The sequence below is a fragment of the Typopeltis vanoorti genome, chromosome 21 (assembly GCF_054136105.1).
Source record: "Typopeltis vanoorti isolate ZY-2024b chromosome 21, IOZ_Tvanoo_1.0, whole genome shotgun sequence".
In the NCBI taxonomy this organism is placed as follows: domain Eukaryota; kingdom Metazoa; phylum Arthropoda; class Arachnida; order Uropygi; family Thelyphonidae; genus Typopeltis; species Typopeltis vanoorti.
In genome coordinates, this window is record NC_143569.1 from 89,328,674 (window position 1) to 89,342,116 (window position 13,443).

Here is a 13,443-nt window from a genome sequence, read left to right on the forward strand (position 1 = left end):
TCCTCTTGCACACCCATTCTCTCATTTTCTGTACTCATACCACTCACTTCCCCATTCATAACCACCTCTTCAATCTCTCCTGCTCTTCCACATCACTTCTTGATTGATCTCATTCATTCTCTCTACTCACTTCTCTACCTTCCAGCAACAGTCTCTCCAAGCGACTCACACCATAACCACTCAAATGCAGTCCATCACTCCCATATAGCTCACTTCGTCCCTCAAACTCATCCCACACATTAACAAACTGTACTCCGTCTCCTCACACATTTCAGCCAGCATATCATTCATAATCCTTGCTCTCCGCCTTATTTCACCACAGTCATACCTAGGCAACATGCTGACTACCCTTCCTCTCACACTATTCTCTTTTATCCTTCTAAGCAGCCACCTGATATCCATTCTGACATGCTCTTTGTCCTCTGTCAAATCACCTATTAAAACTATTAACTGTTTTGCTCACTCCCACCTCATATCCAATGCCTCAACTCAACGCAATTATGCAACCTAAATAATTAAACTGTGTCATCTCTTCTATTATTTTATTTTCTATGCTTATTTTTGATCTAACATGATCTTGACTTTAAATGCCATGACTTTTGTTTTCTTTTGCAAAACAGTTAAATTGTATTGTTGACTACTCATTTTAATTCATAAACTAAGTTTTCAAGGTCATCTTCACTGTCTTGTAATATAATTGGATCACCTGCATACAGCATTGTATTAATAACAGTTCTTCTGTTAACTAGATACCTTGTTTTATTGTTGTTTTCTAAGCAGCCACCTGATATCCATTCTGACATGCTCTTTGTCCTCTGTCAAATCACCTATTAAAACTATTAACTGTTTTGCTCACTCCCACCTCATATCCAATGCCTCAACTCAACGCAATTATGCAACCTAAATAATTAAACTGTGTCATCTCTTCTATTATTTTATTTTCTATGCTTATTTTTGATCTAACATGATCTTGACTTTAAATGCCATGACTTTTGTTTTCTTTTGCAAAACAGTTAAATTGTATTGTTGACTACTCATTTTAATTCATAAACTAAGTTTTCAAGATCATCTTCACTGTCTTGTAATATAATTGGATCACCTGCATACAGCATTGTATTAATAACAGTTCTTCTGTTAACTAGATACCTTGTTTTATTGTTGTTTTCCAAACCTTAATATATAAAATGAATAGAGTTGGAGATAAACCACATCCCGGTCTTACACCCTGATTAATTTCAATCTCTTCTATTAATTACCTAATTTTAACTTTTTGTGGCTTTATATAAACTTTGAATAGCTTTATCAAATATAATAGATCTCCTTGTACTGAAAATGTGCAAAAATGTCACTTATTTTGCCAACTGTAAAAAACAATGTTTATCTAGTAAAATGCTGAAAAATAAGTTTCAATCCAGCATTAGGTGTTTTTTTTTTGTGTATTTATTTATGTTAAAAATTTTGGTATGAATTTAAACCTCTCATTATATTAAAAAACTAGACAATACAAGCACATGTGTGTATCTATAAAAAGTATACAAAAGGAATTACATGTGTCTATGTGAAAAATATCCACAGTATCCTTTTTGTATATCAAACAAACTTAATTTCACAAATACTTTGATATTTTTCAATCTGCATCTAGTTTCTAGATGTATGCCTTCACTCTCAAGCATTAATTCTGTTTTCTTTCACTTATTTTCTGGAAGTGGTTGCAAATATCATTCAAATAGAATGATTATATTTTTGAACATGAGAGAAGAAAGAATAAAAAAGTATTAATTCATGTGCTTAGTAAAGTGGATTAAATTCATTTGCTTGGATCTTAAGTGAAGTGCATATACTTTAAGAATAATGAACTTTGCAAGATTTTTAAATGTAACAGATTGAAATAAATCTCTTAATATTTTTCTTATACTGATTAGGAGAATAGCAATAATTTAACAAAGCAATATGAAAACAGTTGATACAACATTAATGTTTGCTGATACTATAGCTCTTAACAAGTGCTACATAACTGATCTGGATATAAAATGTTTTGCTGAAATATGTAAATATAATCAAGAAATAAATGAATAATAAATAATTTTTCTCTTTAAAGGTAATTCTGAAATCATCCTAAAGTATTTTTCATAGTTTAGAGTGACTACCATATTTTATAATTCATTAATTCAGTACTGAGAAAATTAACACTGAAATCAGCTGCAGAAAAAAGAATGCAACTTAGATATCATTTTCCCTTTTGAAATTTAGACACAGGTACATACATAATAATCATTCTTATCAACTTTTTTTTTTCAATTAAGAAATGGTACTTTAAAGGAACCACATTTCAAAAAAAAATAAATAAAAATAAATTTTTAAAAAATTTATATATATATATATATATATTTATAAAGAATTGAATGACTAGAACTGAGATTTAAGTAAAAAGGTTTTAATATAAAAACACGACTAGTTTCGGCTTAACAGCCTTCATCAGGTGAGATTATAAAATTATTCAATTCTTTATAAAAATATGTATGTTAACCGAGTTAATGATCATTCTTTCATATTCATTCATATATATATTATAAACTAGGGGACTCTCCCCCCTGATGCCTACCCCCCCCCAGTTCCGGACTGGTAGGCCGGTTCTCCTTGAATTCTGATGACTCGAATTTTGAAAACTCGAAAGGGGTTTCCGCCCCCACCCACCCAGTTCCGGACTGGTAGGCAGGTTCTCCTTGAATTCTGATGACTCGAAAGTGAGTACCCCCCCCCCCAAGTTCCGGACTGGTAGGCTGGTTCTCCTTGAATTCAGATGACTCGAAAGGGGGTTCCCCCTTGGAAGGTGGTTGAACCATGGAATGCATTGCCTGATGGAGTGGTGAGAGTGAGAATAGTCAATGAGTTCAAGGAGTGGTATGATAGACTTTGTGTTTCTTAGGGGGAGACCTCTCTCGATGAGGCTTGATAGACTTTGCGTTTCTTAGGGGGAGACCTCTCTCGATGAGGCTTGATAGACTTTGCGTTTCTTAGGAAGGACCACCCACGATGAGTCTTTTGACTCCATGGAGATCTGAATAATAATAATAATAATAATAATATACAGTCAATTCCGTTTAATTGGGGCAGCCTTTTTTGAGCCAAATCTCAAAGAATGGAAACCAAACCAACATATTAATACATAATTTAAACGCTTAATTGGGAAACTTTTCACTTAATTGGGACAGTAGCTGAAAAGGTATTTAGAAATTTCAGATATATTTTATGGATTTTTTCGAAAATATGGCAACACTACGCACACTAATATTTGGCAACAGTAGAGTGATGCGAATCAGTTATCTTTCGTCGTGTGTCTGGCAAGTACGCGTCTGCTTAAGAATCTACCCTTACTATATACTGTACCTAGCGATATCAATTTATTGTGTCAATTTCATTTAAAATTTTTAAATCTTTGCCAAGATGCCAAGAAATGATTTTACACTTTCAAGTAAAATTGCTTTGCTGGATAAAATTAAAAGCCAGCCATTAAATACAAGCCATCGTAGACTTGCTGATATAACTGGTGTACCAAAATCTACCATAGCACGTCTCCTACAACAAGAAAATCAACTGCGTGAGGAGTGGACATTACAGAAAGAAATTCCAGGAACATCCAAAAGAAAGCATGATGGAAAGCATCCAGAAGTCGAAGAAGCATTAGATCAGTGGTTTTCTATAGTTAGCAGGCGAGGTGTGAATATCAGCGGCCCAGTGTTGAAGGTGAAATCAGAGGAGATCGCTAAAAAAGCTGGACCACAACGATTTTAAAGCAACTGCTGGTTGGTTGTCTCGATGGAAAGCGAGACACAATATCAAATTTAAAAAAAGCGCATGGCAAAAAGGGCAGTGCTGACAATGTAAGTGCTGAACAATGGCAAAATACTAAAATCCTTACTTTTTTAGAGAATTTCTGTTCAGATGATACTTGCAACGCTGATCAAACCAGCCTCTATTATCGTGCTACACCAGACGGCTCTCTGTGTTATAAGCACATTGCACTGTCAGGGTATAAAAGGGCAATGGACCGCATTACTGTGTTATGCTGTACAAATATGTCGGGTACGGACAAACGAAAACTACTAATCGTAGGAAAAAATGCTAAGCCTTGATGTTTTAAGGAAGTGTTTCTCAAACTTCAGATATCTACAGACCCCTTCTTAAATTTTCATTATTACCAAGTACCCCCTAATTAATTAATTAAAAATAAACAAATTAATTAAAATTAATTAATTTAAAATATTAAAAATTAAATATCTATTTGATTTGAATTTATATGTTCATGTAAACAAAAAATATGATTTATTTTTAATAGAACAAACTTTATAAAGATACTATAAAGTTTTACTTACTTGAAATAATTTATCATCAATGAGAGGAGTGAAATTGCTTATGGTGAGATAAAATTTCAGCAAAATTTGGCTCTATAGTTGTTAATTTCAATCTCAGATGCAGTTCGACATCTATAATGCGATTCCTCTTCTTCGTCTTAATATCTACAAGGGCCGAAAATCAAACTTCGCACAGATATGAACTACTTGGAAATAGAAAAATGAACCTTAGAGCGTTATCTGTTAATTCAGGAAATTCATTCTGTATTTGTAGCCAAAATGATGATAACGTATTCTCGCTGTATTTATTTTTTAGGAAACCATCAGAAGATGGTTCTAAAAGTGTTCTTCTATTGACGAGATAGACCCTTTGGCATAAATTTGTTTTTATTGAAAGGGTATCTTATTCACTCAATATTAATGTCCAATTCAGGGAAATACTTTTCAAGATTCATTTGTAAGCTTTTTAAATACTGCATGATAGTCATTTTCACATAATCATCAATTTGTTCAATTGAACTTGCGAGCAATTCATGAAGCGATGGAAACGCATCAAATTATCCATTACCAACCCGCTTTTGCCATAACTTCATTTTTGCCAACCTGGCATTCACTTTATCTTGGACATGAAATATAGAAATTTCCTTGCCTTGTAAAGATAAATTGAGACTATTTAATACAGTAAATATATCTGCCAGGTATGCTAATTGACTGAGCCATTTCCAATTATGTAAATGCTTTTTCAATTCAAACTTTTCATCAAGAAAAACTTGTAGTTCATTCCGAAGTTCAAATAAACGAGTAAGGCCTTTTCCACGAGAAAGCCAATGAACATCGGTATGGAAAAGAAGTTGTGTATAGTTGGTTCCCATTTCTTTGCAAAGTTGAGAGAAAAGTCTGGCTTTTAGAGGACGGCCTTTAATATAATTTATGATTTTTACAGCTTCATCAAGAACTTTTCTTAGGTCTGTAGACATCATATGTGTAGCCAAAGCCTCCCTGTGTATGCAGCAGTGTGTCGACTTTGCATTTGGTGCAACAGCTTGAATCCTTGAAACAAGCCCTTTTTTAGATCCGTCCGTGCTTATTCCAACACAACTTTTCCAATCAAGCTTCTTTTGATGCATAAAGGTATTCATATTGTTGAATATTTCTTCTTCTGTTGTATGTTCTGGCAAGGGTTGGCAATATAAAAGGTCATCATGAATTTTTTTGATTTTTTTCTTACCAAACGAACGCTAGAAGATCTGCAAATTTTGTAATGTCGGTAGATTCATCTACCTGCAATGCATAATAACGACACTTATGTATATCGGATAACAATGTTTGTTTTATATTTTCAGCTATTTCAGTGATTCTTCAATGAATGGTACTATTTGAAAGGCAAATCGGATCAAAAGATCTTTTTGCATTATCTCCGATCATAATTTCCGCTATTATTTTTGCTGCAGGCTTGACCAAAGTTTCACCAATTGTTTCCGCTGCACCACTTTTTGCTATTAATAGTGACACACGATATGAAGCTTCTAAAGCCTTCATGTTTTCACCTCCTGACACGATCGACATCACTTTTTGAGATTCTTTTACATATTTTAGTTTATTTTGAAAAGATCCGACAGGTTTGTCCTTGCATTCATTATGTTTTGATTCAAAATGGCAATTTAAATTACATGGTTTCATGCTTTCATTTTTTAAAGTTTCACAGCAAATTACACATAATGGAATAGGTTCCTCTTCATTTCCCATCCATGAAAATCCACATTTCAAGTAATTTATATCGTACTTACGAAGTTTTCTCATCTTCCTAGTTGGTTCTTTAGAGATGTCAGACGACACACACACACACACATCAATTTCACTTGATCCAGATACAATATCAACATTTTCTTGTTGCTGACAGCTACTTGTATCTACTATATTCCTTTGCACATTTTAAAAATCCAGTCTTTAACCAGTGATTCATACTTAAGAATTTGAAAGCTAAAAAAAATTACCGTATTTAACGAACAGTCCTTCAACAAATGGCTAGTGAAAGCAGAACTCGAAACAGACAGCAATGGTAGGCCAGTAGAGATAAAGCAGCTATGAAGACGTTCATATGATTGATGCGGTATTAACAAAAGATCACACTACTAATTGACAAAGACAAGCCGACAATTCAGTTGAAATGCTAATTCTCTTCAACCGAATTCCTTATATAATATCTGAAACACATTCACTATATATTTCTTAGTTTTAACACGTTCACTCAAACAAAACCATATGTTGCCGGTGCACCATGTGATTTTGATTGTCTACTATACAGCATTTTATGTGGGAGAGGTCATGCGATTCATTAGTTATGTTTTTATCCCAGTTGTCTCTAATTGCACTGTTTGTTGAGAACCATATTACACAGCCTGCAGATATCTCTGTACCTTATTCAGTGATACAATAGGAACGTTTTATGATCTCAAACTTAAATTTTATTCCATGCGTTAATGAATGATGCATAGCTGAAAATTGCTACGGATCCCTGGGGGGGGGAGGTCTGCGTACCACACTTTGAGAAACACTGCTTTAAGGGGTTAAGAATAGAGAGTTTACCAGTAGTGTACCTGTTTCCTGTTTGGTGGTTCGGAAGTTAGCGGAGAGTTCATGTAAAGGGAGGGGATGAAGTGTCTGTGCTAAGATAAGATGTCGGACAGCAAGCTTTCTTGAGAATGGAGTAGGATTCTATGCAGAGCTGAAGGTAAAATTTCCAGTCCTAGCAGAATCAAGCTGTAGCTGAAAAGTCCCATCCAAATGTATCCTGAAACACAGAGATTCGAGCGCCCATTTTCGGCCGAAACTATGAAGATAGCGTAACCCTTACGTTGGCGTAAAGACAGCCAATAGACAAGAAGTAACCAGACGTACACGTGGTGCTGAAAGATGTGGGAAAAAGTCCAGTAAAGTAAAATTACTCTATTTTGTGTATAAAATTCCTAAGAAGAGAGAAGATTATATGTGTATGTAAATTAAGAACATTTTCTAAAGAACTTTGTAGACAGTCTCTAATTAGAAAGTTAACCTCCTTGAGAGTAAGAATTGTTTGGAAGAGATCTTTTGTGTTGTTTGTGATAGAATTGACTTAACAAGATTAGAATAGTGGATTTATAGTAACTGAGTAACATAAGAATGTTTGTTGATATTATCTTGTGAATAGCATTGCAGAAACGAAATTTAACTTAACTTCATATCATTTGCAATCTATCTCAATTTTCAATTACTGTGTTTTACGATGTTTCTTAACCTTTGATTTAATTTAGTGTATGTTAATTTCTTAACTCGAGTTTTATATTTTGCATTGAGTCAAATTGAGTGTATGAAATTTTTGTGTATTCTGTTTAGATATTCCAATAAACATGTTATATTTACCTAAACTTGAGTTATGCCTGATTACGATTCCAAACTACCACTTATAAAAACAGAACCTATTTTCATGGGAAGGAATTAAATAGTGTATATAATTATAGATTTAGGTCATGACTGCAATAATCTGAATCTATATGGCAGTGTTAAAGATCATTGTGTAAGAATGCCTCAGAATCTAGTATTGTCTCCCTGAGTAAGGATCCTTTTCTGCTATAGGATACTGGCTGGCGCAGCAAAATATAAATTCACAAGTATCTGAAGAGGAAACAATCCTAGATATAAGTATATTAGGCCCGATATCTGAAGAAGTAAAATAGCGATAGAAAGATAGGAAAGGAAGATATAGAGCAGTAAAATAAAGAGAACGCAACAGCATAACAATAGAACGGCTAGTAGGACTTTAATTGAATAAGGTTTTAAATAAGAAAGGATTTAATCAAGTAACAAACTAATTACGTATAAGTCACATAAATAAAAATATTTAACAATACAAAATGTATTATTCCATACTCTCCCATTTAATGTGACAAATCATTGAGGAAACTAGGTAAAATACTGAAATCAATGTGAAATTAATGATGTCATATATAATGACGAATGTGTAAAAATGTGTCCGAAGTGGAAAGAACATGCTACGAGGTCAAGTGAGCTACTGCCACATGTGCAACACAAAATGTAGTTCAGTATGAACACGTTAATATTATTACTAGAGAACATTACCATCCAATGAAAAGGAAATTATTCTGAAATGGATAATAGATCTAAGTCAACAGTCTAATGTAAAAATCTTTCAGAATATCATTGATATGCACTTCCAGAAGGAGTGATTGAACTGATAGGCTAATGCAATAATCTTACAGTGGACATTTGTCAAAGAAAGAGAGAGAGAGAGAGAGAGAAAATATCTACCCCATACCGTTAATAGTTTCTTCAATATACTAAGCATTTATTAAGTGTTTCTTTAAATAGCATGGATATCAAATGCAAGTTTTTCACTCTGCTCATGTGAACATGTATTATATTAATAAAACTGTAATTTCTTTTGAATGACACTGAATATGAAAATTAGTTTGTTATTATGTTCAGTAATATTTATCATAAGGATTTCCTCTAGCAAATCAATCTCTAAACATTCAATCTTTAGCATTTAAAATTTATTTCTGATGTGGTTGGCATAATACAAAAAGTGAATATTAAAAATTTTTTTAAAAATAATAATAAATATTTCATTAATACTTACCAAGGTCTTTCGTAGCTGGTTCTCTATGATCAACAAGAGGTCTATCACAACAAGGAAATCCTCCAATAGTTGTAAAGCAGAATTTTTTATTTAAATACAGATAAAATATAACCAAAAGAACAAGAAATGCGCCAACAGCTCCTAAAAAAGCTGATGCTTCAGATGGCACTAGAAGCAGAATAAATACAAAAAAAAAAAAAAATTAAGTTTCAATATACAAAATGTGGACTTTTTTAATGCATATAATTATATTTTCAGTATTACTGAATTACATTAATAACCATGTCATTAATTATATTGTCTACCAACCAAATCTAACAGACAGATTTAATACCACAAATATATAAACCTCCCAGTGTCATCTGGCATAATTCTGCTGTTCTTCAGCATCACTACCCAAACATCATTTTTGGTGATTTCAACAGCCACCATGCTTTATGAGGATACCAAGATGACCTTAATTGACACATGCTGGTTAAATGAATGGAAAGTCAGTACCTATATTTAGCTTTTAATGCTAAAGACAATGAAAGTTTCCACTTGTCTCAATGGAAAAGAAGATACAATCCTAATTTTTGCTTTACCACCTTCGACGACAACTTCACCACTCCCTATCAGCAGAAAAGTACTTGATGGCTTCCCAAATAGTAAACAATGTCATATCATCTACATAATAGGAATTAGTATTCCTATTATGCTTTCCTATAACGTTTTCATGATATATATTTTGCAAAGCAAGATCGAGTCCAACTTTAGGAGGATCAAACCCAATTATAGCAACTATTAGATTTGTTGGAGTTGTTGTGGAAGCTGCTAAGAAGTTATCGAAAAATATATCCCTGACTGGGATAATAAAAGTCAAAAATTATTTCAAAAATTATAAACAATTTCATTAATTCCAAAGCTTCCAAACTGTTGCCTTTTTTCTTGGCCGAGTGGTTAGCGTACAGAATCTCCAACCAACAGGCTGCGGGTTCAAATCCTGCCATGAGGATGGGTGTTTGTGATTAATTTTAGGGGCTTGAAAAAGTTTCACATTTGATCTCTAGAGCAGGGTTTCTGAAACAGATTAAAAATGAATTTCAAAAAATACAAAAAAATGTTTTTAATAATTTTTACACTACAAGCACTAGAGCTTAAAAAAATAAAACAAATAAATAAATAAATAAATAAATAATAATAATGACATTGCAAAATATGCTGTTTCCCCTAATGGCTTATCTACATGACAACTGCACTGCAAGAGAGACGATGGTAAGGCTGATATCCATAAGATTTTAAAACATGGAAAAGACCCATCTCTTGCTACAAGTTACTTACCCACTGTTATGTTAAGCATCTACCTGAAATGTCTTGCACAATAAGATTTTTCTAATCACCCACAGAAAGATATCCATAGAGCAAATTGGACTGCCTAAGGGAAGTTACTGTGATGAGGGATTGGCCTTGGCCACCTATACTGAAAATGGTCTTGATGTGGAGGACAATGATGAAGTAAGGAGATTCTTGATCCATTGTATAAGGCTCTGATTACGCCACATGGACTACTGTGCCCAAATTTGGTCACCTGGTTTACAAAAGAATAAAGAGATGTCGGACAGTCCAGAGGTGACTTACTAAGGTAGTTTCTGATCTCTGGAATGTCGAATATGAGGAAAGGTTGAGAAGGTGCAATTTACAGAGTCTGGTGGATAGGAGGAAGGGGGGGGGGGATATGATAAAGACCTACAAGTTAGTATGGGGGTTGTTATAGGATCAATGTTGGAGAGGTTTTACAGCAAATGGTGGAAGCTGTATAAAGAGGGTGTGAGCAGGGGAGTCAGAAGCAGGTTTTTTGCATGCAGAGTTGAGAATGATTGGAATGCCTTGCCTGTGCGGTGTCTGCAGAGAATTTGAGTGTGTTTAAGGCATGGTATGATGAGCTGTGTGTGTATGACAAAAGGATCTCCTAGATGAGTCTTTGACTCCATGGGGTCTTGGGATAATAATAAATGTCTAATGATTTTTTTTTTTTGTAGTGGATCTTTCAGCAGCTTATGACAATGATTCATGAGAGGGTCTAACCCTGAAATTCCTAGAAGTAACCTCTTCTCTTGATACTGATAATCTTGTAAAGAATATGCTGTTAGAAAGGTGGATTCAGGTATATTCTAGTTACCAAAAGTTACATTCCATGTGGAATGTAACTTTTGTAACTGTATGGAAGGGTCTTCCACAAGGATCTCTGCTAGCTCCACTGCTTTCAGTCTAAAACCTCTCCACCACTGTCTCTCAGAAATTTATGTATGCAGATGACACTGCAGTTGCAACTCAGAACACCTCCTTTCAAGTTGCAGAATATACTAACAGAAGACTTAAACTTAATTACAGTCATCCCTCAACTTATGAGGAGTTCCGTTCCATCCGGCAGGACATAAATCAGTTCGGATGTAAGTTGATACATTAAATCAACAGAGTTATAGGGACTTAACAGTAATAAGTATACTGTCATTTTAATTTTTAAACCTTATTATAAAACTGTACTGTGCATTACTGCCACTATAAAACAGGAGAATAATCACCCAAATCTTCCTCCACAATCACATCTTCATTACCTTCCCTATGTGAAGGACCAGGCTGCGGCTCTTTTGGTGTAACCTTTGTGTGTTTTGATGAAAATGTTCAATGTGCTTTGCTTATTTCTCTTCTTCTTTTCATTACAAATTTGTTTATAACAAGCAAATGCATCATGTACTTTCCTTTCTACTAATAAGTAGCACTCAACATTGGGGTCCATGTCTTCAACCATTTTGAGAACATCGCTAACTGCAGAGAACATTTCTGCAAGACCCTTTACTGCGAATTGTTTAACCATCTCTCCTTGTTTCTCTTTTTCCTCTTCTGCAACAGGTTGTTCCTCCAGATCAACCAATTCTTCGTTGATCGACTCTTCAGGGGGCACTTTCTGTAAGTTAAACTATGTCGTCATCGTTCACTTTTGATATTCAGATTGTTTGCTAGGCCCACTATTTCTTCACTCAATTTACAAAAGTCTTCCTTTTTTTCAAAACTTCCACAATCATGCACAAACCTTTTTAATGTCATATGCCACTCATACACTGGAGGTCGCTTCGTCCCAAGCCACAGCAATATTTTTAATAACATGATAAATATTGAATGCTTTCCAGAACTGCATACGAGTCTGGTCATTTCCTTCAGTGGCAGAAATGGCTTGTGAAAAAGTTTTCTGTAGATAATAAGCCTTAAACACTACAAGAACTCCCTCATATGTTTGGAGGGAGAAACATGACCTTGAACTTGATGAAGATCACGGATATAAGACGGATGACCTGGAGCATTATCTAGAATTAATAAAAGTTTAAATTCTACATTTTCTTTCACACAATAGCTTTCCATTTCACTCGCATTACAGATTATGGCATCCGCAAACAATTTTTGAGCCATCTACGGCTTCTTATATCTCTGCTGGAAGAGTATGCTTCCTAATGTTTTCGACAGCTCGTGGATTCTCACTGTGCCATATCACAAATGATTTCAGTTTACCACATCACCCCTAACAAAATAGTAACATGGTCTTTAAGAGCTTTGAAACCAGGCATAAATTTTAGCTTTTTGTGGAATAATTGTCTGCTCGGGCATTTTTTTCTGAAACGAGGAGGTCTCATCCATATTAAATATTTGCTGTAGCAAATAATTTTCCTCTGTAATAATTTTATACAATTTCTCCACAAACTTCTTGGCAGCCTTCTCATTAAAACTTGCAGATTCACCATACATTTTCACATTATGCAGTGCAAAACGTTGTTTGAATCTCATAAACTAGTCAGAAGAAGCGTTGAATTCACAGCCGTAATCGAGTCTTGCTTTCTCCTTTAAGAGACTTAATGCCTTAATGGTTATGGTCATAGTGCTAAGGGGTATGCACTTTTGGTTCAGGTTCTCTATGCATGATGGAAGTAGCTTTTCCAATCAATGATAGGACCTTGTCTTTGCTTCGTCACTATAGTTGAACTTGAATTGGCAGCCTCTTTTTCTGTGATTCTTCACTAGGTTTTTTTTGGGGCGTTTAGGGGTCATGTTGCACAAAATATTGCAAAATATTTAACGATAAATACACAACCTATTTTTTAAACACAAAATCAATAGAGGAACTGTTGAAGCCACGTGCCGACTGTGGAAGGAGGTTGCCACTGAATGCGCTGTTGCCAAATAAAAACCTTTTTACTTAAGCTCACTTGCATCTTGTTTGAAAGTATAGTCAAAAATGTTATTTATTCCATTATGGGATCATGGACATATCTTCGAACGGATGTAACTCGAACGGACGTAAGTCGAGGGATGACTGTACTTCAAACAGTGGTATCTCAGTCTGCAAGAAAACTGAAGTCACTACTTTCCATTTAAATAACAGCAAATCAAATTATGTTCCTAAAGTCTACTTTAGAAATAGCATGG

The 13,443-nt window shown here is 34.4% G+C and overlaps 1 protein-coding gene across 1 annotated transcript in view; it reads right to left on the reverse strand.

Moving 5' to 3' along the window:
- Syt14 (Synaptotagmin 14) overlaps positions 1 to 13,443 on the reverse strand; it is a 186,673-nt gene that overhangs the window by 156,500 nt on the left and 16,730 nt on the right. Inside the window, exon 3 of the mRNA XM_090411194.1 lies at positions 8,989 to 9,156. Within this exon, the coding sequence (XP_090267320.1) occupies positions 8,989 to 9,156 (168 nt within the window). The remainder of the gene's footprint in view (positions 1 to 8,988; positions 9,157 to 13,443) is intronic.